General features: G+C 36.0%; 1 protein-coding gene across 2 annotated transcripts in view; it reads left to right on the forward strand.

Annotated features, from left to right (window-relative positions):
* LOC136034731 (negative elongation factor D-like) overlaps window positions 1–27,988 on the forward strand; it is an 83,867-nt gene that overhangs the window by 39,605 nt on the left and 16,274 nt on the right. For both annotated transcript variants that reach the window (XM_065716099.1, XM_065716100.1), the window contains one exon: window positions 10,135–10,325. In XM_065716099.1, the coding sequence (XP_065572171.1) occupies window positions 10,135–10,325 (191 nt within the window). The remainder of the gene's footprint in view (window positions 1–10,134; window positions 10,326–27,988) is intronic.

A 27,988-nucleotide genomic window follows, 5' to 3' on the forward strand; every position in this document is an offset into this window, starting at 1 on the left:
AATCAACGTGAATGCTTCTTTCTACGCCTGCTTTTGGTGAATGTACCCGGTCCGACGTCCTTTGAGTATTTGAGAACTGTAAACGGTACTATACATGACACTTACCGTGCATGCCAAGCTCTGAATTTATTGGAGAATGACCAACACTGGGATAACTGCATCAATGACGCGTGCGAAACGTTGACTCCAAGTCAAATTCGTGCATTGTTTGGCATCATACTAACAACTTGCTCTCCATCAGCTCCTACAGAGTTATGGGAAAAATATAAATAAAAAATGTCCGAAGATGTACTCCATCGAAAACGGTTAGAGACGTCAGATATGACTTTTAATTTTACGTCAGAAATTTATAACTACACTTTAGTTATTATAGAAGATTTGTGCGTATGTATGGCAAACAAACCTCTTCAGGATTTGGGAATGCCTTCACCTAATCGTACCGCTGCTGTTTCGACATGTGTAGAATTGGATCGTGAACAAAGTTACAGTACGAGTGATCTATTGTCATATGCACAAAATAACATTTCCAAGTTAACGTCAGAACAAAAAGACATTTATGATACGATAATGCATTGTGTCGATAACAACGTTGGAGAAATTTTCTTTTTGGATGCGCCAGGAGATACTGGTAAAACGTTTGTGATAAAACTGATTTTGGCATCAATTCGATCAAAAAATGATACAGCGTTGGCAATTGCGTCGTCCGGAATAGCCGCAACGTTGCTGCCTGGTGGAAGAACTGCTCATTCCGCTTTGAAATTGCCTCTGAATTTGCATTCTACAGAAACTCCCACGTGCAATATTTCCAAATCATCTGGGATGGGTAGAGTATTGCAGCAATGCAAACTTATTATTTGGGACGAGTGCACAATGGCACACAAAAAATCGCTCGAGGCTCTGGATCAATGTTTGAAAGATTTGCGAGGGAATTCGAAACCCTTTGGCAGCACATTAATATTGCTTGCGGGAGATTTCAGGCAAACATTACCTATAATACCTAGATCAACCCCTGCAGACGAAATGAATGCTTGCCTGAAAAATTCTAATTTATGGGCACACGTAAAAACATTAAAATTAACTACAAATATGCGTGTCCGATTGCAAAACGATGACTCTGGTCAAACATTTTCAGATCAATTACTGGCAATTGGAAACGGAAAGCTCCCAGTAGACTCAATTTCAGGACGTATACAACTACCTGCTGAATTCTGTAATTTAGTGACGTCCAAAAATGAATTGATTGAAAAAGTATTTCCGAATATTCTAAACAATTATAAAAATAATAAATGGCTAAGTGAAAGAGCGATTCTTGCACCCAAAAATATAGACGTCCACGAAATCAACAATATTGTTTTGACCAAGATTCGAGACCAGGCAGTCCTTTACAAGTCAGTCGACACAGTTTTGGAACCAAATGAGACGGTTAATTATCCATCTGAATTTTTAAATTCCGTGGATTTTTCAGGGTTTCCACCACACGTGCTACAACTAAAAATAGGCGTACCAATAATAGTGTTAAGAAATATCAACCCGCCAAAGCTTTACAATGGCACGCGACTTGCCGTAAAAAAAACAATGGAAAACGTAATAGAGGCCACAATCTTGACAGGGCCTTTTGAGGGTGAGGCTGTTCTTATTCCTCGCATTCCCATGATTCCAACGGATCTGCCTTTTCAATTCAGAAATATTAGAAGAATTGTGGTATTTATAACTTAAGAACGGGTAACCGGATCTTAATGAAATTTGACATTTAGAAGGAACTCATGTCTCAGAGCCCTTATTTTGAATCCCGACCAGATCTTATGACATTTGGGGGAGTTGGAGGGGGAAGCCGGAAAGAGATCGGGATGAAACTTGGTGGGTTGAATAAGTAAATTTCGTAGATACGTGATTGACGTACCTGAACAGGATACGCTCGCTTTTGAGGAGTTAGGGGGGGGGGGTCCAGTGCTTTGGCGAGTTTGGTGATTCTGGACGTGCTAGGACGATGAAAATTGGTAGGCGTGTCAGGGACCTGCACAAATTGACTCGATAAAGTCATTTTCCCTAATTCGACCATCTGGGGGGCTGAAGGGAGAGGAAAAATTATAAAAAATGAGGTATTTTTAACTTACGAGTGGGTGATCGGATCTTAATGAATTTTGATATTTAGAAGGACCTCGTGTCTTAGAGCTCGTATTTTAAATCCTGACCGGTATTAAGCCTCTGATTTTCCTTTTAAATCAGTCTATTGATTCTTAGAATTTTGCTAGAGCTCATGCCATATGAGCTATTGGCTCTTCTGACCACGTCACAAGTGCCATATTGGCTCTTTGCTCTTGTTTAAATAACACTTGGATACCTGGCTCTACCTCAACGGAAATTTCGTCCTCTCCACAGTGATATCCTCTGAACAATTCAATCATTTACCCTGGACACTTACCCTCAACATCTCCACGCGTAAAACTAAATTGGTAAAAAAGACATGTTTGGAAAATTCACCCAGTGTAAATTTTCCCCTGAAAAGTGCTCATCATTGAAACTTCCCTCTCCCTGGTAAATTTTCTTCGTGCAAAATCCTCCCTGCAGAAAATTTTTCCCCCTCACACGAAAAATGTGTGTGTACTTCCCAATTACAAATACCATACGTAAATAATGGGCAAATTTTATAACTTAACAACCTTTTCCCGTGGGAGGGAACTCTTTTGCCCCTTAAACAGGGCACTAGAACTTTTATTTTGTTAGAATGAGCCCCCTTCTAACGTTGTAGGCTCAGTGAGTCGATACGATCACCCGTGAAAAAAAAAAATACACATCCGTGATCTTTCTACTGGCAAAAAATTATGAAATTACAAATTTTTGCAGTTATGAGCTTGAAATCTCTACAATAGGGTTCTTTGATACGCTGAATAGGATGGAATGGTTTTAATTAAAATTATATTACTTCAAGGGGGTCTTTCCCCCTTTTTTCAGAATTCCGAAAAATTTTCTCAGGCTTTTCTCATAGCTTTTGATTGGTAAGACCAAACTTAATAAAACTTATATATTTGGAATCAGCACAATAAGCCAATTCTTTTGATATATCTATTGGTATCAAAATTCCGTTTTTTAGAATTTCGGTTACTATTGAGCCGGGTCGCTCCTTACTTACAGTCCGTTACCACTAACTGTTTGATTACCCATCAAAATCAAAACAGAGGTCATTAAAATATTGATCTTTTTTTCTGCATTACCAAAAGTATTGTATTCATACAACTTTACAGTTTCATGAAATATGATTAAACAAATAGAAAAGGTTTTTCAACTAAAGTGTGGAGCAAGTTTAAAACTTAAAAAAATATAGATTACTCTGTATATAAGGAGGACTGCCCCCTTCTCAATACCTTTATCATCAAACACAAGTTTTTAAGTGCTTTGAAAAATCTTTTTTTTTTTCAATTGTAAATTTTCTTAAGAAAATTGGACAAAATATGTTTCAAATGTGTTACTTGCTTTCAGTTGAAAAGCTCTTTTTTATTTAGCTTCTGTTTTTTTTTTTCAAATCATACCCAGGCCTAACCAAGATTTAATTTGAGGTATTGGTCCTTTAAATCCCTGGTTAATGGCTTTTAAAATGTGTGAATCAATAATTGCACGTTTATTATTACCGTCCTACGTTTAAATTTGCACTTTCAATTTTGTATAAAACTTGAACATGCTTAAAAAATTGGTGACGATTAGTAATTTTTGTAAAAGTTCTAGTTAATATTACTACTAAAGAATTTCAGTTGGAAGAAAAGGAGTATTATTATTTGTGTGGATGGAAATTCTGTGAGACTTTTCATCTTCTAACATTTCTGAAGCCATCACAATCTCTGCAACAGGGTTTTCTTATCAATAAATACATTACATTCATTTGTTTAAGTACATTGAATGAAGTTTAAATACTTCATATAAATAGAAAAATATTACCATTTAAAATTGCTGAAAACTAAGTTCCTAGCAGTATTTGCCACCCCAAAGAAATTTCCAGGTGAGGCTGATGATGGCCCGTCTGCTTGTATTTTTTTAATGTCTGAATGTATATGGGATTAAGTTTTATAGGAAGAATTTTCTGCTATGAAAGAGGTACATTTACACGGCCAGCATAAAATTAAAACTTGGTGTCCATGCAGGCAGGATGATTTTTGAGTATCTCTACTCCTTTTGTAACCTATTCTAAGGCTTGGGAAATTGCATAAAGACAAGTCTACATTTGTTATAATCAACGGAAGCAATAAATCCAACTCTGTGCTTATAGATATGGGAATGTAAATTTGAACTCTGTAGAAACATTTTAATTAATTCCTACTCCTCCCCCTTCCTCTTTCAACATGAATATGAAGCCTCATGAAGAGTAAGCAGTTTGTCCATTAAAATGTATTTTTTTAGGAATCTATCATACCCCATCTAAACAATAACTCACCCCCATCTTCATTATGGCTGATACGTAATTACAGATCACCAAACATAACCGAATTTCAATACCAATAAAGCAAATCAACTTGGTTGAATCCAGTACTGTCACCGTATGGCATTACTTCTTTCGCAACCGGGAAGCCTAAAATATAGTTATTGATACTTATAAATCAATTAGCTTCTCACAATTTTGAATTGACTACAAATTCGTCGTCTTCGGGGTAAAGTCGTAGTTTAGTGCTCTAAAATTGCAGAAAATAAGACTTTCCCCTGGCCCAATCCGTATGGTCACTTAAAAAAAGTGCTTTAAGTTTACGTTTGAATGAGTTCAACTGCCAATTATCTTGGACCTTTGGTTTGATTAAATAAAAAAGAACAAGTTTTTTTTTAACTTAAAGTAAGGAGCAACAACCCCCTCCCCTCAACCCATCCCCTCAAACCAGAAAAATTCCCCTGATAGCGTCTGTACACTTCCCAATAACCATTACTATGTGTAAACACTGGTCAAAGTTTGTAACTTGCAGCCCCTCCCACGGGGACTGTGGGGGAGTAAGTCGTCCCCAAAGACAAAGTTATTAGGTTTTTCGACTATGCTGAATAAAATGGCTATCTCAGAATTTTGATCCGGTAACTTTGGGAAAAACATGAGCGTGGGAGGGGGCCTAGGTGCCAACCAATTTTTTTTGTCACTTAAGAAGGGCAATAGAACTTTTAATTTCCGTTAGAATGAGCCATCACACGACATTTTAGGACCACTGGGTCGATTCGATCACCCCTGGAAAAAAAAAAAAAAAAAACACGCATCCGTGATTTGTCTTGTGGCAAAAATGTAAAATTCCACATTTTTGTAGATAGGAGCTTTGGAATTTCTACTGTAGGGCTCTCTGATACGCTGAATTTGATGGTGTGATTTTCGTTAAGATTCTATGATTTTAAGGGGTGTTTCCCCCTATTTTCTAAAATACGGCAAATTTTCTCAGGGTCGTAACTTTTGATGGGTTAGTCTAAACTTAATGAAACTTATATATTTAAAATCAGCATAAAAATGCGATTCTTTTGATGTAACTATTGTTATAAAAATTCCGTTTTTTAGAGTTTCGGTTACTATTGAGCCGGGTCGCTCCTTACTACAGTTCGTTACCACGAACTGTTTGATACAATCAGCCATGTGAAAAAAAGTAAAACAAATAAACATGCATCGACGATGTTTCTTCTGAAAAAAAAAAATACAAAATTCCACATTTTGAAGATTGGAGCTTGAAACCTCTACGGTAAGGTTCTCTGATATGGTGTATCTAATAAAGGGATTTTCAATAAGATCGCTTGCTTTTTTGGGGGTGTTTCTCTTTTTTCAAAAATCAGGCAAATTTTCTCAGATTTTTGGTTTTAGGGGGGTAACAATAAGCTGAAAGAATTTTATATATTTAGGATCAGCATAAAAAGCCAATACTCCCGGTGTAGCAAGTGTCATTAGAATTCCATTTTTAGTTTTGATTAATATTGGCCCAAGTCACTTTTTACTTCCAGTTTTTTTATCACAAACTATTTGATAAGATTTTCTTGTGATGAAAATTTTTTAGTTGTATAGGACAACAAAAAGAAGGAGTGTCAATTTGACAGCTGGATAGTGAGTTTGAATTGTCCTGTTATGAAAGAGGCACATTTACTCGGCCAGTATAAAATCAAAACGTGGTGTCCGTGCAGGCAGGATGATTTTTGAGTATCTCTACTCCTTTTGTAACCTATTTTAAGGCTTGGGAAATTGCAAAAAGACAAGTCTACATTTGTTATAATCAATGGAAGCAATAAATCTTTCTCTAATTTTGGTTTGAATTTGATTTCTTTCAAAACTAAGTGCATAATAATTAAATGTATTTTTGGTGAAATAAATTGATCCCTTTGCCAGGAATTCTTATCGTTTAAAATTAATTTTATTTTGTTTCATTTTGCATGCAATTTAATTGCTCTTTTTGTGAGGGTTTTTCCCTAAAAGTATATAAAAATAAACTTATTACTACGAAAAAATATCCTGAAATATATTCACTGTTTCCCAACCTCCACTGCTGTTTTGGTGTGTGGCCCTCCTGAAAAATTTTCTGACGGTGCCCTTGAATCTAGTACATTCAAATAAGTGACATAAACAATTGAATTCAGCATATCTAAGAACTCTTTTGTAGCCTGGATCTGTAAAAATAAAAAATCTTGTACTTTTCTTCGAGTAGCATATTCGCGGACAAGTTTAATTTGTCTGCTCTATCCCCAAGGGTGATTTTATGGAAATACTCCTCTTAGAATATCAGGAAAAGATCTGTTTGAACAGAAATAGAAAGTTCTAAATATTGATTTTGGAGACAAAAGGAATCATGTCACAGAAAAATGGTAATTTCTCCCATTTGATTGTGCAAAACTTAGATTACCGTCTTGTGGAACGAAACACTAATTTTGGCCCAAAGAGGACAGAAATGCTAGTGGGTGAACTTTTTGAGATGGGTGATCAATTTACAACTATAATAATAATAATAATAATAATAATAATTTCTTATTGACCCACCAACATGGTAATAAAGTGGAGTAACAAAAACAAAAGAAAAACACATAAAATAAAGAGGTACTTGTTAATTATACGGAACACACCTAAGAAGTAAAGTTATGTTAATCCTTATGAAAAATGCCAAAATGTGATCAAAATGCAATACTTTTAGTTTATAAAATAATATAGTTTGGGCTATATATTTTCACATTGGGGGATTTTAATTAAAATTTTAGTGGATGCTTCCTCCCTCTTTCAAACCCAGGCAAATTTTCGAAGTTTTTAAGCCTTTTATGGGTAAAACGAATCTTAATGAATCTTATATATTGGGAATCAACATAATAAGCCAACATAATAATAAAAAATAAAATAATCACTCAGAGAGAGAAGAGCAAAAAGGAAAAAAAGGAAAATATAAATAAAAGAAAAACTATAGATAACAAAATTAAATGCATTAAATTAATTAAATAGACTCCAATAAATAATAACAAATATATGAGAAAAATAAATAAATATATAAAAATAACTTCTAAGAAGCCAAAGAATTTTGAACAATTTTTTGAACAAACTGAATGAGTGATACCTTCGAGCTGATTCAGGCAACTTATTCCATACAATATGACTCGTTATTGAAGGACTAAAATCTGATCTTACGCGAGGAGTAAAAGGAACTTGAATATGATTTTTTGTATCGCGAAGATTATAATTATTTGATCATAGGTAAAAGATGGCAGAACACTTAGGGGCCGTGGAAGGTCATCATGAAGCTGAGTAAAAGTGAAACATGCACACGAAAGAATATACAGTGACTCGAGATTAAGTATTGGTCTAACTCCTGAACGACTAGTTTCCTAAATGAGGTTTCTATCTTTATTAAAACCTTAGAAAGTGGTTTTAACAGTGAAGGAAAGGTTGATATCCATACTATTGGACAGTAAGAAACGTACGATTGGATCAAGCAGTGAAAAAAAAAAAATTCAAAACCGATCCTGGAAAAGTATGTTTAAGTTTCCATAAAATAACAAGGCTCCTGCATATCTTCATTTTAATCAAATCAGTGTGACGCTTGAAAGATATTAGAAGTAAAGATTAAAACCATTATACAATTCCCAGAGTATATATCCCCCTTGCCCCCAGCCGACTTCAATTATCAAACTACACTTGATTTAATCTATCTATATACATTACAAATCCTACTATAAAAAGAATTAAGTTCTATTTATTTTTTTCAGTGATTTCTTTTTTCATTTAGAAAATTATATTTAATGTATTCCTACATTCTTATTTTTCAATAAGACTCCATGTCTATTCTATTTAATATCCATGTCTATTCAAATACTCCACCATTCACTCCACTTTCAAAGGTTTTAGCAGAAAAAAAGTCTAATTCAGAACTGACAGATTATAGAGAAAAAACGTATAAATATGAAGACAAAAATTCAACCTGAGCAAATGCTGTGAAATAGACAAGTATAGAACATTATTGTAATTCTGCGATTAACTAAGTTCGCCTATTACCTTGATGATAACGCTCTGTGGTCTATATCGGATATGGACGTTTGTGGAAAATCGGAAGTTTCAAAGGCGGTATATTTGCATAAATGCTAATCTGAAACATATTAGGAACTGTTGTGAATTACTATTTGCTTTTTTTTTATTAATTAGCTTCTTGTATGACTTATTCGATTGAATCATGAATCTACGCGCTATATTGTTTAAAAAAAACCTTAGATTTAGGGGGAAATCACTAGTTTTAGAACGAAAATCACTATAAATCACTAGACTGAAGAGAATCACTAGGCAACACGAAAAATCACTAGAAGTAGTGATAGGTCCCTAGGGACGGCAACGCTGAAGACAACAGTGTTTTTGTAACCCTATCTATCTCCCCCGAATGTAGTATTTTGAATCCCCTTGCCCTCTCAAAATTTTGCCTTAAAGTTTCAACTCGACCCTCCTGGTCGTTTCCGACATCTTCAAGATAAGGTATGTTGATAGCCTGGGTGTTATACTATCTTTTAATTTACCTCAGTACTTAATGGTCAAAAGATTCAAAATTCAACTCGTACCTTGTTTAATAGTCCGAAAACTTTTAAATGGATTAGAGGCAATAAATCTTTTCATCCTCATATCTTCTCACTTTAAACAAAAAATATGAAAGCCCATCTTCTCCAACCCCCACCCCACCCTCAGCGTTTCAAAAGTTTCAGCTCAATCCCCATATGTCGTTTCCAGAATGTCTCAAATATACCGTTTTGATAGCCTATTTACACAGCTTCTTTCAATTTACCTCTGCCCCACCTCAAAGATAAAATTGGGAGTCCACTTGACCCCCCCGTACCCCCTGAAAATTTCATATCGATCTCCTAAATCGTTCCTGAAATAATGCAGCTCTATGACTTTGATAACCTGAGTGGACATTGTTGGGTTCTTTTAACATTGCTACTTCACTGGGAGTGGATTATAGTCCTAGGAGATCTTAATGCTAAAACTTTTAAACAAGTGGAAAGCTAAATCTCTAAACCCTTTCTCACTACGCTTCCTCCCTTCCTTTTAAGTCATTCTTGAGGTCTACTTGGTCCCCACAACGGTCCCTGAAGCTTTCAGCTTGACCCCTAAAGCTATTTTTTGAATTTGGCAGATTGGCTGTTTTGATTACCTCTCAACGCATAATATCTTTTAATTTTTCTTGCTGCTTTAATTTGAATATAATATAAGAGCCGTGGAGGATTATAGTGCAAAAATGTGAAGGTAGTTCGGAGAAACGGGACTTGTAAGTCAGCCACTAAACTGTCCCTCTCCAAAGTCAAAATTTGGTCCACTGGGCCCGCCTATTATTCTCTGAAAGTTTAAACTTGATACATCAAGTCATTCAAAAGATAGTGTCTTAGAATTTACCTCGCTGCTTAGGCGTGACAAAAGAAAAAACTTATTTCCTATGGTGCTTCTTGTGCAGAAAGGTTCAGATAAATTGAAAATCAACCTCTGATACGTTTTTGCCCTTGAAAGGCTCATAAAACTTGATTTTATTAAGCCATTTTTTTTAGCAATTGTAATGCTAACCAGGTGACATATTGTTCTTTGTCATAAATGTTGCCTTAATGATTCATGAATGATCGTAATTTGGTACCCTATAAAACGGTAGTGTGAAATAAATTATGCTATTTATATATTCTGGCTCTTTTTAGGAGTTATGACGTCACAGAAATCTTGATGGCTCTAAATGAGTCCGTCAGTTCCCATCCCAAAGCTGCGCATTCTTTATCAGCTATGTTATCCCGACGATCCTTAAACCCAGCAGATATTACTATATTGTGGAAGCTTTATTCCTCTTCAGATCCTCCTCCAGTTGATTTTCTACGAATACCACAATTCTTAGGTATGTTTTCTTGTATACTATTGAACTTAGTGCAATGTTCTTTTTTTTTTTTTTTTTTTTTTTTTTTTTTTTTTTTTTTTTTTTTTTTTTTTTTTTTTTTAGTGTTTATACAAACCTGGGATATCGGTGAGTAAAAAAATCTTATTACTTAGGAGGAACGTCATGTTTGTCAGAAGTGACCTTAAAGTGCTTACCAAAATAATTCATGTTCAGTTACGCGCCATTGTAATTGTGTCCCTGTGTCCCACCTGTGAATATAGATAGATATTTATATGTTTTTAATTACGTAAAACTTGCGAATGGTGATTGCTAATCGAACATTCCCTATGTCCTCGTCGTCATTTATATATCCCCCCGGCATCCCCGTTGTAGTTGTGTCCCTGTGTCCCGGTCGTCATTTATATCCCCTGTGTCTCGGTGTCCCGGTCTTCATTTGTGTCCCGTTGTCCCGATCTGTAATTTCGTCAGTCGACAAGCATGACGTCAGTCGACAAACACTTTATGACGGAATAATGCTCAATCCTCATAATGACGTCAGTTGACAAACATGACGTCAGTCGACACACAAACATGACGTCAGTAGACAGACACACAGACGAACAACTTATTTTTATATATATAGATTTATATATCTATATATATAAAAATAAGTTGTCTGTGTGTCGAGTGACGTCATGTCTAAGAAAATTGTTCAAAGGCAAATTTTGAATTGTAAGAAGATCATGGACGGAAAAATGTTTAATTGTAAAATGACTGAAGAACCTACAATGGCAACAGCCGAGGAAGCTGCTCAAAAGACAAATTTTTAATTGTAAGAAGATTGTGGACGGAAAAATGTTTAAATGTAAAATGACTGAAGAACCTACAATGGCAACAGCCGAGGAAGCTGCTCAAAGAGTCTATGCCAAAAAACTTGCGGCTGATAGAGAAAGTAAGAAAAGAAAGCGTGCCGAGGAAAAAATAAAAAAAGGAAAAAAACTGAAAAATAAAGGAGAAAAACAAAACTAAAAAAAAATAAAAAAAAAAAAAAAATAAAAAGGTAAAAACAAAATAAACTAAAAAGAAAAAAGAAAAAAACTGAAAAAAGGTAAAAACAAAAAAAAAACTAAAAAGAAAAAAAGGGGAAAAACACAAAAATTTATTTCATCATATACCAATTCAAAAACGAATGTATATACAGACCGGGACACCGGGACACAAATGACGACCGGGACACAGGGAATATAAATGACAACCGGGACACAGGGACACAACTACAACTGGGACGCCGGGGGGCACAGGGGTATATATAAATGACGACGGGGACACAGGGAATGTTCGATTAGCAATCACCATCAACAAAGCTCAAGGGCAATCATTAGAATCATGAGGTATAACTAAAAAAAAAAAAAACTAAAAAAAAGGTAAAAACTAAAAAAAAGACCAATTCAAAAACGAATGTATATACAGACCGGGACACAAATGACGACCGGGACACCGGGACAAAGGGAATATAAATGACGACCGGGACACTCAAAGAGAAATTACAGACTGGGACACCGGGACACAAATGACGACCGGGACACATGGAATATAAATGACGGCCGGGACACAGGGATAAAACTACAACGGGGACGCCGGGGGCACGGGGGATATATAAATGACGACGGCGACACAGGGAATGTTCGATTAGCAATCACCATCAACAAAGCTCAAGGGTAATCATTAAAATCATGAGGTATAGATCTGAATACGGATTGCTTTTCCCATGGACAATTATATGTTGCATGTTCAAGAGTCGGTAAACCTGACAATCTATTTATATGCACAGAAAATGGGACAGCGAAGAATGTTAAGAAAACTAAAAGCCGGGACACAGGGAATATAAATGACGACCGGGACACTCAAAGAGGAATTACAGACCGGGATACCGGGACAAAGGGAATATAAATGACGACCGGGACGCTCAAAGAGAGATTACAGACTGGGACACTGGGACACAAATGACGACTGGGACACTGGGAATATAAATGACGACCGGGACACAACTACAACAGGGATGCCGGGGGCACAGGGGGATATATAAATGACGACGGGGACACAGGGAATGTTCGATTAGCAATCACCATCAACAAAGCTCAAGGGCAATCATTAGAATAACGAGGTATAGATCTGAATACGGATTGTTTTTCCCATGGACAATTTTATGTTGCATGTTCAAGAGTCGGTAAACCTGACAATCTATTTATATGCACAGACAATGGGATATCGAAGAATGTTGTATATTCGCGAGTTTTAATGACGACGGGGACACAGGGAATGTTCGATTAGCAATCACCATCAACAAAGCTCAAGGGCAATCATTAGAATAATGAGGTATAGATCTGAATACGGATTGTTTTTCCCATGGACAATTTTATGTTGCATGTTCAAGAGTCGGTAAACCTGGCAATCTATTTATATGCACAGACAATGGGACATCGAAGAATGTTGTATATTCGCAAGTTTTACGTAGTTAAAAATATATATATATTATATATCTATAACGAAAAGATAAATCTTTTTTCTTTTATCTATATTCACAGGTGGGACACAGGGACATAACTACAATGACGCGTAACTACCATGGCGCGTAACGACTTACGCGCGCGGGGGGCTTGGGGGCGCGCCACCCCAACAGCTAGTCTATACATATAAAAATAAGTTGTTTGTTTGTGTGTCAGTCTGTCTGTCCGCATATGACGTCTGAATTATTTCATCATTTACCAATTCAAAAACGAATGTATTCAAGCCGAAGTAGCTGAGTTGATAAAGCGTTATGTTCCAGGTTCTAGGTCCGAGAGGTTCCAGGTTCGAACCTTGGCTTTAGCATTAATACAAAAGAAGAAAAAAACTAAAAAAGGTAAAAACTACAAAAAAACTAAAAAGAAAATACTAAAAAAAACTAAAAAAGCTAAAAAACTAAAAAAAAGGTAAAAAACTAAAAACGGAAAAAGAAAAAAAAAAAGAAAAAAAAGGTAAAAACTTCAAAAAAAACTAAAAAGAAAAAACACTAAAAACTAATAAAAAAAACTAAAAAACTAAGAACTGAAAAAGAAAAAAAAACTAAAAAAAGGAAAAAAGCTGAAAAATAAAGGAGAAAAAGAAAACTAAAAAAACTAAAACTAAAAAAAAACTAAAAAAAAGGTAAAAACTACAAAAAAACTAAAAAGAAAAAACACTAAAAACTAATAAAAAAACTAAAAAACTAAGAATTGAAAAAGAAAAAAAAACTAAAAAAGGAAAAAAGCTGAAAAATAAAGGAGAAAAAGAAAACTAAAAAAAAATAAAAATAAAAAAACTAAAAAGGTAAAAACTACAACAAAAACTAAAAAGAAAAAAACCTAAAAAAGCTAAAAAAAGCTAAAAAAGGTAAAAACCAAAAAAAAAATAAAAAGGAAAAAAACTAAAAATTTATTTCATCATATACCAATTCAAAAACGAATGTATATACAGAACGGGACACATGGAATATAAATGACGACCGGGACACAAATAACGACTGGGACGTGTGTGTCGACTGACGTCATGTTTGTCGACTATAAATGACGACTGGGACACAGGGACACAACTACAACGGGGACGCCGGGGGGCACAGGGGGGATAGATAAATTACGATGGGGACACAGGGAATGTTTGATTAGCAATCACCATCAACAAAGCTCAAGGACAATCATTAGAATAATGAGGTATAGATCTGAATACGGATTGTTTTTCCCATGGACAGTTATATGTTGCATGTTCAAGAGTCGATAAACCTGACAATTTATTTGTATGAACAGACAATGGGACAGCGAAGAATGTTGTGTATTCGCAAGTTTTACGTTGTTAAAAACATATAAATATCTATAACGAAAAGATAAATCTTTTTTCTTTTATCTATATTCACAGGTGGGACACAGGGACATAACTACAATGACGCGTAACTAATATGGCGCGTAACGACTTACGCGCGCGGGGGGCTTGGGGGGGGGGCTCGCCACCCCAACAGCTAGTCTATACATATAAAAATAATGTGTTTGTTTGTGTGTCAGTCTGTCTGTCCGCATATGACGTCTGAATTATTTCATCATTTACCAATTCAAAAACGAATGTATTCAAGCCGAAGTAGCTGAGTTGGTAAAGCGTTATGTTCCAGGTTCTAGGTCCGAGAGGTTCCAGGCTCGAACCTTGGCTTTAGCATTAATACAAAAGAAGAAAAAAACTAAAAAAGGTAAAAACTACAAAAAAAACTAAAAAGAAAATACTAAAAAAGAAAAAAAAAACTAAAAAAGGGTAAAAACTACAAAAAACTAAAAAGAAAAAAAAAACTAAAAACTAATAAAAAAAACTAAAAAAAAGGAAAAAAGCTGAAAAATAAAGGAGAAAAAGAAAACTAAAAAAAAATAAAAATAAAAATAAAAAAACTAAAAAGGTAAAAACTACAAAAAAAACTAAAAAGAAAAAAAAAAAAACATTCTTGGCTTTCCCATTGTCTGTGCATATACAAAGCCTTATGCACTTATAATGACGTCATATGCAAACGCTCTTTTTACAAACAAACAAACCTGCATACACACAACTCGTTTTTATATAGATAGATAGATAGATAGATACAATACAAATTGACTGCGTAAAACTTGCAAATTATACAACATTCTTCGCTGTACAATTGTCGCTGCATATAAATAGATTGTCAGGTTTACCGACCCTCGAACATGCAACGTACAATTGTCCATGGGAAAAACAATCAGTATTAAGATCTATACCACATTTTTCTAATGATTGACCTTGAGCTTTGTTGATGGTGATTGCAAATACTAATCGAATTGGGAATTGCAATCTTTTAAATTGAAAAGGCAGATCCGTTGGAATCATGGGAATGTGAGGAATAAGAACAGCCTCACCCTCAAAAGGCCCTGTCAAGATTGTGGCCTCTATTACGTTTTCCATTGTTTTTTTTACGGCAAGTCGCGTACCATTGCAAAGCTTTGGTGGGTTGATATTTTTTAACAGTATTATTGGTACTCCTATTTTTAGTTGTAGAGCGTGTGGTGGAAACCCTGAAAGATCCACGGAATTTAAAAATTCAGATGGATAATTAACCGCCTCATTTGGTTCCAAAACTGTGTCAACTGACTTGTAAAGGACTGCCTGGTCTCGAATCTTGGTCAAAACAATATTGTTGATTTCGTGGACGTCTATATTTTTGGGTGCAAGAATCGCTCTTTCACTTAGCCATTTATTATTTTTATAATTTTTTAGAATATTCGGAAATGCTTTTTCAATCAATTCATTTTTGGACGTCACTAAATTACAGAATTCAGCAGGTAGTTGTATACGTCCTGAAATTGAGTCTACTGGGAGCTTTCCGTTTCCAATTGCCAGCAATTGATCTGAAAATGTTTGACCAGAGTCATCGTTTTGCAATCGGACACGCATATTTGTAGTTAATTTTAATGTTTTTACGTGTGCCCATAAATTAGAATTTTTCAGGCAAGCATTCATTTCGTCTGCAGGGGTTGATCTAGGTATTATAGGTAATGTTTGCCTGAAATCTCCCGCAAGCAATATTAATGTGCTGCCAAAGGGTTTCGAATTCCCTCGCAAATCTTTCAAACATTGATCCAGAGCCTCGATCGATTTTTTGTGTGCCATTGTGCACTCATCCCAAATAATAAGTTTGCATTGCTGCAATACTTTACCCATCCCAGATGATTTGGAAATATTGCACGTGGGAGTTTCTGTAGAATGCAAATTCAGAGGCAATTTCAAAGCGGAATGAGCAGTTCTTCCACCAGGCAGCAACGTTGCGACTATTCCGGACGACGCAATTGCCAACGCTATATCATTTTTTGATCGAATTGATGCCAGAATCAGTTTTATCACAAACGTTTTACCAGTACCTCCTGGCGCATCCAAAAAGAAAATTTCTCCAACGTTGTTATCGACACAATGCATTATCGTATCATAAATGTCTTTTTCTTCCGACGTTAACTTGGAGATGTTATTTTGTGCATACGACAATAGATCACTCGTACTGTAACTTTGTTCACGATCCAATTCTACACATTTCGAAACAGCAGCGGTACGATTAGGTGAAGGCATTCCCAAATCCTGAAGAGGTTTGTTTGCCATACATACGCACAAATCTTCTATAATAACTAAAGTGTAGTTATAAATTTCTGATGTAAAATCAAAAGTCATATCTGACGTCTCTAACCGTTTTCGATGGAGTATATCTTCGGACATTTTTGATTTATATTTTTCCCATAACTCTGTAGGAGCTGATGGAGAGCAAGTTGTTAGTATGATGCCAAACAATGCACGAATTTGACTTGGAGTTGACGTTTCGCTCGCGTCATTGATGCAGTTATCCCAGTGTTGGTCATTCTCCAATAAATTCAGAGCTTGGCATGCACTACGGTAAGTGTCATGTATAGTACCGTTTACAGTTCTCAAATACTCAAAGGACGTCGGACCGGGTACATTCACCAAAAGCAGGCGTAGAAAGAAGCATTCATGTTGATTGGGGTGAACGGTGTAGAGTCTTCCTATCGTGGTATCTTTGAAGATGGTAGGTTGGCCGTCGACTGACTTATCCTGTTTTCGACGTTCAAATACTTTATTTTTAGTATTCCACGTGTAATACGAAGGCACTTCAGTATACAGCAGTTTTTTTGCAAAAGAACCATTTTTGCATAGCGAAAAGAAAGCAGTTAACTTTGTATCCGGTGGATTCAGGGCTCTTTGTTGCACGTTGGATTCCGAAAAATAGACACGTTCACCATTCTGTAAATGTACCGCTAAGTGAACAACAGCTGGACTACGTTCATGTATCGGAAATGAAAGAATTCGCCAAACAGCTTCATTACTGCTTATGTATCTTCCAGCCTGATATTGTACGATTTCGTCGATTATCTTTGATTTCGGACTGCAAGCCAAAAACTGCCATGTCACTGCCTTTGTTGACGTTTTTACATATGTATTTGATTGCCTTAACGGAGTTACAGTATTCAACGTTTATGTGTGCATTAAATGTTTTTGATAATAATGGGGAATATGGAACAACCCACTGGTTATCTACTTCGATGGTGGTACCGTTACGCTTCTTTATTATTGCTGTTTTACCGCCATCTTCAGTAGATCTTCTTCTATATTGTGGGTAACCATCATTGCCAGTAATTGTGTTGGATATTAAAAGTCGAGGATAGTGCTTCGTGCACCTTCCTTTGGCCATGCATGGTAAATTTTCGTTCAGTGCACCGCAAGGTCCATGTATCATATTTTTTACAACAATATCATATAACCCCTTATCGATATTTTCATCAGGTATTTCAGCGGAAATCACATCATCAATTTCGTTAGAAGTAATTTTATTATGTAGCCAGATTAGTATATGTGCGTGGGGCAAACCTCGTTTTTGCCATTCCACTGAGTACATCCAGCATCGCACTGACCCAAACACTTCAAGTTTTACTATGTAGTTTATCAGTGATTTCAACTTTGGCCGGAAGACCGTAATGTAATGTCTATGAACCGCCAATTGTCCTTGAAGTAAAAGCTGCTGTATCTCGTCCCAAGATTGATTACATGTAAATGTAATAAATAAATCTGGACGACCATAGAGACGAACATACGCAATAGCATCTTGAGCATATTCATGCATGTGACGGGGACTGCCAGCATATGACGGAGGTAAAATCGTTAATCTTCCAACGTTTGTGGTATTACCGTCATTTACAACTGCATCTCGCAAATGAATGTATTGTTCAGAGTGGAGCTTGGTCTGATTCAGGCGGATATATAGCAAACGTTCTGATTCAATTTTTGCTTACATATCAACGACGTATTGGTGAAACAATTGACGGCATTTTAAAATATAATTGTCTTCATCCTGCCGAATCATTAGTCTATAGGAATAATAATGCATTACACTGCATTTCTTATTCATTTTTTTGTTAGTGGCTGGATTCATCAATTTAATATTAAAGTGATAGCCGTTTGCTCCATCCCAAAAAATGATAGGATATTGTAGGGCATCGTAGCATCGATGAGTTTCAGCAATTCTTACCAACTGAGCGTTTCGCTTATGAAGAATAATATCTCGAGGTAAAAACTGATCACCGACCATAACGATTGCCGCTTCGTCGATAGTTGGAGCATTGTATCTACGCACATGTTGGCCAGGAGGCGTTTTGTCAGCGGAAATAACAATTTTATGCGTATCAGTAGGCATCAAATCGATGGCTGTTTTGAACAGACGCACTAAATTATTATTTTTGTGGAAAAGGTGTTGCAATTGGGAAACGATTGTCCTTTCAACGTTGGGAGAAATTTCGCAACGTGTATTCAATTCAGAATTTCTATCACTGATGAAGTACAATTGTAAAATTTATGATTCTCGCCTGAGAATGGTAGAAGGGACCCTGCTGTATGATAAATTTGCCCTTTTACTTTGAAAGTAGGCATAAATTGATCTTGATTTTCGATTTGGGCAACAGACGACGTCATTTGGAAACATGAGTTATATTTTCTGATGTTTGATAAAAAAAAACGCTTAGATTCTGACGTAGTTCCAGTAAGCAAAGTCTTCAATGGCTCTGGGGGTGTAGCCAGTAGAGGAAGTTTAACTTTCCCTGAGGCGCAACACATTCTTATTGTTTCACCATTAAATTTCAAGCCCTTGCAGTAGGGACAAATTTTAGACATAGTCCCGATTTGAACACATCTACTATAATCATCGACTGGACTGTACCTGAATGCCATGCGATAATTTTCACGTTGCTCTTGTGATTCCTCGGCACGCTTTCTTTTGGCATTATCTCTTGAAGCCGCAAGCCTGTTTTCACGTTGCTCTTGTGATTCCTCGACACGCCTTCTTTTTTCACTTTCTCTTTTAGCAGCAAGTCTGGTTTCGCGTTGCTCTGGTAGTTCCTCGACACGCCTTCGTTGACGTAAATTGCACATTCCTAATCTATATATATAAAAATAAGTTGTTTGTCTGTCTGTCGACTGACGTCATGTTTGTGTGTCGACTGACGTCATGTTTGTCGACTGACGTCATTATAAGGATTGAGCTGTATGTCGTCATGAAGTTGTTTGTCGTCTGACGTCATGTTTGTCGACTAAAGAAACTACAGACCGGGACACCGGGACACAAATGACGTGTTATGTCTGTTATAACGTAATAGAGGCAACAATCTTGACAGGGCCTTTTGAGGGTGAGGCTTTTCTTATTGGATCTGCCTTTTCAACCTAAAAGATTGCAATTCCCAATTTGATTAGCATATTTAGTTTTCAGTCCAGAACCACTAAAGCTATTATGTAAATATCAAAAATATTTATGTTGTCTGAGCAATAATTTTTAGTTTTTATTTCAAAATAGAAAATTACCTGACAATTTTAGAATTATATCTATCTATATATATAAAAATAAGTTGTCTGTCTGTGGATCAGGTGACGTCATGTTTCTGTGTCGACTGGCGTCATGAAGTTAGTTGTCGTCATTTTTGCTATGACGGTGACGTCATTAAAGATATTTAAGACATATATGTTCACGTAGAAATCTATTAATGTTTAAGTTTAAAATGACTGATGAACTTACAATGGCAAAAGCCGATGAAGATGCTCAAAGAGTCTATGCCAAAAAACTTGCTGCTGATAGAGAAAGTCAGAAAAGAAAGCGTGCCGAGGAATCAAAAGAACAGCAAGGAAACAGGCTTGAGGCTAAAGAACGCAAAACCGCGCAGTTAGATGAAGATCCACCTTGACAGCGAGAGTCAAAACATATCAAAACTGAAAATGATAGCGATGATGAATGGGTTTGGGATCTTGACTTGGATAAGGTCATCAATGCCTACCAGATTTTAGTTAAAAAAACAAAGGTTCGGCGATATGTATTTCATAGTGAAGCTGAAAAATAAAGAAGAAAAAGAAAACTGAAAAAAGAAAAATGTAAAAAACTAATAAATACTAAAAAGAAAAAACACTCAAAGAGAAATTACAGACCGGGACACAAATGACGACCGGGACAGAGGGAATATAAATAACGACCGGGACACTCAAGGAGAAATTACAGACTGGGATACCGGGACACAAATGACGACCGGGACACAGGCAATATAAATGACGACCAGGACACAGGTATTTAAGAATATCGTTCAAAGACAAATTTTTAATTGTAAGAAGACCGTTGAAACAGAAATTTCTAATTGTAAAATGACTGAAGAACATACAATGGCAACACCCGAGGAAGCTGCTCAAAACGAATGTATTCACGCCGAAGTAGCTGAGTTGGTAAAGCGTTATGTTTCAGGTTCTAGGTCCGAGAGGCTCCTGGTTTGAACCTTGGCTTTAGCATTAATACAAAAGAAGAAAAAAACTAAAAAAGGTAAAAACTACAAAAAAACTAAAAAGAAAATATATATATATATTTATATATATCATCTTTTCCACAAAAATAATAATTTAGTGCTTCTGCTTAAAAACAGCAATCGAATTGATGCCTCCTGATACGCAACTATCAACAAAGTGGCAATCGTTGTGGTCGGTGATCAGTTCTTACCTCGAGATAATGGAGATATAAATGACGACCGGGATTCAAGCCGAAGTAGCTGAGTTGGTAAAGCGTTATGTTCCAGGTTCTAGGTCCGAGAGGTTCCAGGTTCGAACCTTGGCTTTAGCATTAATACAAAAGAAGAAAAAAAAACTAAAAAAGGTAAAAACTACAAAAAAAAACTAAAAAGAAAATACTAAAAAAAAAGCTAAAAAAGCTAAAAAACTGAAAAAGGTAAAAAACTAAAAACTAAAACAAGAAAAAAAACTAAAAAAGGGTAAAAACTACAAAAAGAAACTAAAAAGAAATAAACAACTAAAAACCAATAAAAAAACTAAAAAAATAAAAACTGAAAAAGAAAAAACTAAAAAAAAGAAAAAAAATGAAAAATAAAGGAGAAAAAGAAAACTAAAAACCGAGACACAGGGAATATAAATGACGACCGGGACACTCTCAAAGAGAAATTACAGACTGGGACACTTTGACACAAATAACGACCGGGAGATATAAATGACGACTGGGACACTCAAAGATAAATTACAGACCGGGACACCGGGACATAAATGACGACCGGGACACCGGAACACAGGGAATATAAATGACGACCGGGACGCTTAAAGAGAAATTACAGACTGGGACACAAATGACGACCGGGATACTGGGAATATAAATGACGACCGGGACACAACTACAACGGGGATGCCGGGGGCACAGGGGGATATATACATGACGACGGGGACACAGGGAATGTTTGATTAGAAATCACCATCAACAAAGCTCAAGGGCAATCATTAGAATAATGAGGTATAGATCTGAATACGGATTGTTTTTCCCATGGACAATTTTATGTTGCATGTTCAAGAGTCGGTAAACCTGACAATCTATTTATATGCACAGACAATGGGACATCGAAGAATGTTGTATATTTGCAAGTTTTACGTAGTTAAAAACATATATCTATATATATAAAAATAAGTTGTCTGTCCGTTACGCTAGATTATATCTTCTATATATATAAAAGAAAACAAACTAGAATGTAAAAACTGGAAATTGCATAAATATTTCGAAATATTTTGACAATAGATAAAAGTAATTCGAAAAAGAAAAATGGTAAAAACTAAAAAAAAAACTAAGAGAAAAAACTAAAAAAAAAAAATTAAAAATTAAAAAAATTAAAAAAAGAAAAAACCTAAAAAGAAAAAACGTAAAAAAATCAAAAAGATAAAAAACTAAAAAAAAACTAAAAAAGCTAAAAACTAAAAAAAAGAAAAAACTAAAAAAAAAAAACTGGGAATTGCACAAATATTTCAATATATTTTGACAATAGATTAAAGTAATTCGAAAACCTTAAAACAGATACCCCAAATTTGAGGTTTAATTTAAATTGTTGGAGCTTTAGCATGCTTGGCACGTAAAGATTTTTCCAAGTGTCAATGTTAGAATGAACATTGAGAAATTGAAGAAAACAAATCAATAAAAAGAAGAAACTAAAAAAAGAAAAAACTAAAAAAGAAAAAAAACTAAAGAAGAAACTGTATCTATATATATAAAAATCTATCTTCTATATATATAAAAATAAGTTGTCTGTCCGTTACGCCAGATTATATCTTAAATATATATAAAAATGAAACTAAACTGAAAAGCAAACTGAAACTAAAAATGTAGAAACTGGTAATTGCATAAATATTTCTATATATTTTGACAATAGATTAAAGTAATTCGAAAACCTTATAACAGATATTTATAATTTTGAGTTTTATTATAAATTGTCGAGTGTTTGCATGCTTGGTACGTAAAATTTTTTCCTAACATCAATGTTAGAATGAACACTGAAAAATTGAAAAACATTGAAAAAGGTAGAATGTTACCAAAAAGCAAAACCAGGCTTGCGGTTCAAAGAGAAATGGCCAGATTAAGAATGTGCAATTTACGTCAACGAAGGCGTGTCGAGGAACTACCAGAGCAACGCGAAACCAGACTTGCTTCTGAAAGAGAAAGTAAAAAAAGAAGGCGTGCCGAGGAATCAAAAGAACAGCAGGGAAACAGGCTTGGGGCTGATAGAGAAAGTAAGAAAAGAAAGCGTGCCGAGGAATCAGAGCAATCTGAAAGTTATCGCCTGGCATTCAGGTACAACCCAGTCGATGATTATAGCTTGAGTAGATGTGTTCAAATCGGGACAATGTCTAAAATTTGTCCCTATTGCAAGGCCTTGAAATTCAATGGTGAAACAATGGGAATGTGTTGCGCCTCAGGAAAAGTTAAACTTCCTCTATTGGCTGCACCACCAGAGCCATTGAAGACTTTCCTTACTGGAAATACGTCAGAATCTAAGCGTTTTTTGTCAAAATCAGACAATTCAACTCATGTTTCCAAATGACGTCATTTGGAGCCCAAATCGAAAATCCAGATCAATTTATGTCTACTTTCAAAGTAAAAGGGCAAATTTATCATAAAGCAGGGTCCCTTCTACCATTCTCAGGCGAAAATCATAAATTTTTACAATTGTACTTCATCAGTGATAGAAATTCTGAATTGAATGCACGTTGCGAAATTTCTCCCAACGTTGAAAGGACAATCGTTTCCCAATTGCAACATCTTTTCCACGAAAATAATAAGTTAGTGCGTCTGTTCAAAACAGCCATCGATTTGATGCCTACTGATACTCATAAAATTGTTATTTCCGTTGACAAAACGCCTCCTGGCCAACATGTGCGTAGATACAATGCTCCGACTATCGACGAAGTGGCAATCGTTATGGTCGGTGATCAGTTTTTACCTCGAGATATTATTCTACATAAGCGAAACACTCAGTTGTTAAGAATTGCTGAAACTCATCGATGCTACGATGCCCTACAATATCCTATCATTTTTTGGGATGGAGCCGACGGCTATCACTTTAATATTAAATTGATGAATCCAGCCACTAACAAAGAAATGAATAAGAAATGCAGTGCAATGCATTATTATTCCTATAGACTAATGATTCGGCAGGATGAAGAAAATTATATTTTAAAATGCCGTGAATTGTTTCACCAATTTGTCGTGGATATGTATGCTAAAATTGAATCAGAACGTTTGCTATATATCCGCCTGAATCAGACCAAGCTCCGCTCTGAACAATACATTCATTTGCGAGATGCAGTTATAAATGACGGTAATACCACAAACGTTGGAAGATTAACAATTTTACCTTCGTCATATGCTGGCAGTCCCCGTCATATGCATGAATATGCTCAAGATGCTATTGCGTATGTTCGTCTCTATGGTCGTCCAGATTTATTTATTACATTTACATGTAATCAATCTTGGGACGAGATACTGCAGCTTTTACTTCAAGGACAATCGGCGGTTCATAGGCATGACATTACGGCACGTGTCTTCCGGCAAAAGTTGAAATCACTGATAAACTACCTTGTAAAACATGAAGTGTTTGGGTCAAGCCGATGCTGGATGTACTCAGTGGAATGGCAAAAACGAGGTTTGCCACACGCACATATACTAATCTGGCTACATAAAAAAATTACTTCAAACGAAATTGATGATGTGATTTCCGCTGAAATACCTGATAAAAATGTCGATAAGGGGTTACATGATATTATTGTAAAAAATATGATACATGGACCTTGCGGTGCACTGAACGAAAATTCACCATGCATGGCCAAAGGAAGGTGGACAAAGCAATATCCTCGACTTTTAGTACCCAAAACAATTACTGGCAATGATGGTTACCCACAATATAGAAGAAGATCTACTGAAGATGGCGGTAAAACAGCAATAATAAAGAAGCGTAACGGTACCACCATCGAAGTAGATAACCAGTGGGTTGTTCCATATTCCCCTTTATTATCAAAAACATTTAATGCACACATAAACGTTGAATACTGTAATTCCGTAAAGGCAATCAAATACATATGTAAATACGTCAACAAAGGCAGTGACATGGCAGTTTTTGGCTTGCAGTCCGAAATCAAAGATTTCGATGAAATCGTAGAATATCAGGCTAGAAGATACATAAGCAGTAATGAAGCTGTTTGGCGAATTCTTTCATTTCCGATACATGAACGTAGTCCAGCTGTTGTTCACTTAGCGGTACATTTACAGAATGGTCAACGTGTTTATTTCACGGAAACCAACGTGCAACAAAGAGTCCTGAATCCACCGGATACAACATTAACAGCTTTTTTTTCGCTTTGCAAAAATGATTCTTTTGCAAAAAAACTGCTGTATACTGAAGTGCCTTCGTATTACACGTGGAATACTAAAAATAAAGTATTTGAACGTCGAAAACAGCGTAAGTCAGTCGAGGGCCAACCTACCATCTTCAAAGATACCACGATAGGAAGACTCTACACCGTTCACCCCAATCAACATGAATGCTTCTTTCTACGCCTGCTTTTGGTGAATGTACCCGGTCCGACATCCTTTGAGTATTTGAGGACTGTAAATGGTACTATACATGACACTTACCGTAGTGCATGCCAAGCTCTGAATTTATTGGAGAATGACCAACACTGGGATAACTGCATCAATGACGCGTGCGAAACGTCAACCCCAAGTCAAATTCGTGCATTGTTTGGCATCATTTTAACAACTTGCTCTCCATCAGCTCCTACAGATTTATGGGAAAAATATAAGTCAAAAATGTCCGAAGATATACTTCATCGAAAACAGTTAGAGACGTCAGACATGACTTTTGATTTTACATCAGAAATTTATAACTACACTTTAGTTGTTATAGAAGATTTGTGCATAAGTATGGCAAACAAACCTCTTCAGGGTTCGGGAATGCCTTCACCTAACCGTATCGCTGCTGTTTCGAGATGTGTAGAATTGGATCGTGAACAAAGTTACAGTACGAGTGATCTATTGTCGTATGTACAAAATAACATTTCCAAGTTAACGTCGGAACAAAAAGACATTTATGATACGATAATGCATTGTGTCGATAACAACGTTGGAGAAATTTTCTTTTTGGATGCGCCAGGAGGTACTGGTAAAACGTTTGTGATAAAACTGATTCCGGCATCAATTCGATCTAAAAATGATATAGCGTTGGCAATTGCGTCGTCCGGAATAGCCGCAACATTGCTGCCTGGTGGAAGAACTGCTCATTCCGCTTTGAAATTGCCTCTGAACTTGCATTCTACAGAAACTCCCACGTGCAATATTTCCAAATCATCTGGGATGGGTAAAGTATTGCAGCAATGCAAACTTATTATTTGGGATGAGTGCACAATGGCACACATAAAATCGCTCGAGGCTCTGGATCAATGCTTGAAAGATTTGCGAGGGAAGTCGAAACCCTTTGGCAGCACCTTAATATTGCTTGCGGGAGATTTCAGGCAAACATTACCTATAATACCTAGATCAACTCCTGCAGACGAAATGAATGCTTGCCTGAAAAATTCTAATTTATGGGCACACGTAAAAACATTAAAATTAACTACAAATATGCGTGTCCGATTGCAAAACGATGACTCTGGTCAAACATTTTCAGATCAATTGCTGGCAATGGGAAACGGAAAGCTCCCAGTAGACTCAATTTCAGGACGTATACAACTACCTGCTGATTTCTGTAATTTAGTGACGTCCAAAAATGAATTGATTGAAAAAGTATTTCCGAATATTCTAAAAAATTATAAAAATAATAAATGGCTAAGTGAAAGAGCGATTCTCGCACCCAAAAATATAGACGTCCACGAAATCAACAATATTGTTTTGACCAAGATTCAAGACCAGGCAGTCCTTTACAAGTCAGTCGACACAGTTTTGGAACCAAATGAAGCGGTTAATTATCCATCTGAATTTTTAAATTCCATAGATCTTTCAGGGTTTCCACCACACGTGCTACAACTAAAAATAGGCGTACCAATAATACTTTTAAGAAATATAAACCCACCAAAGCTTTGCAATGGCACTAGACTTGCCGTAAAAAAAACAATGGAAAACCTAATAGAGGCCACAATCCTGACAGGGCCTTTTGAGGGTGAGGCTGTTCTTATTCCTCGCATTCCCATGATTCCAACAGATCTGCCTTTTCAATTTAAAAGATTGCAATTCCCAATTCGATTAGCATTTGCAATCACCATTAACAAAGCTCAAGGTCAATCATTAGAAAAATGTGGTATTGATCTTAATACTGATTGTTTTTCCCATGGACAATTGTACGTTGCATGTTCGAGGGTCGGTAAACCTGACAATCTATTTATATGCAGCGAGAATTGGACAGCGAAGAATGTTGTATATTCGCAAGTTTTACGCAGTTAATTTGTATTTCGGAACCAAATGAAGCGGTTAATTATCGATCTGAATTTTTAAATTCCATAGATCCTTCAGGGTGTCCACCACACCTGCTACAACTAAAAATAGGGGTACCAATAATACTTTTAAGAAATATCAACCCACCAAAGCTTTGCAATGGCACGCGACTTGCCGTAAAAAAAAAACAATGGAAAACCTAATAGATGCCACAATCTTGACAGGGCCTTATGAGGGTGAGGCTGTTCTTATTCCTAGCATTCCCATGATTCCAATGATGGGGTTTGGTTGCGAAGCGCCCCCACCAACTAGGTGTTGGGGTGGCGCAAAGCGCCACCCCAACAGCAAGTTAAATATATAAAGTTGAAGATGTGTTAGTGAAATAGACGCTTCTCTACCGATTTACGTCATAACAAAAAATGCTGCTTAACACAATAGGTGTAGTTTGTGCAAGTTAGTTACAAATGTTTTCAGAGTTTATTTATTGAAAACCAAATTTATGCACACGAGATACACAATAAAGCACATGGAAATTTTCATATCGGCTGCAACTAATGAAACAATTAAACGAATTAACACATTTAGCTTTGATAAATGTCAATGTCTGGTTAAGAATATCAGGAACAACTAGAGACCAAACAGGTTACGCTTATATAAATAAGAAACAATATGCAGAAGGTGCTTATGCTCATTTCTCAGAAATCAATGCTAAAGTTCAGTTAAAAGCTGCTCAACTTAACGCAACTGCTGTGGTTTTGTAATATGTCTCTTTTGGAAGTTTCAAAGAATATCACTCATAAAAAAATACCCATAAAATTGGCTTGTGTTATTTACAAGACTTCTTTAAATG

This window comes from Artemia franciscana, chromosome 13, assembly GCF_032884065.1.
Source record: "Artemia franciscana chromosome 13, ASM3288406v1, whole genome shotgun sequence".
Taxonomy (NCBI): Eukaryota; Metazoa; Arthropoda; class Branchiopoda; order Anostraca; family Artemiidae; genus Artemia; species Artemia franciscana.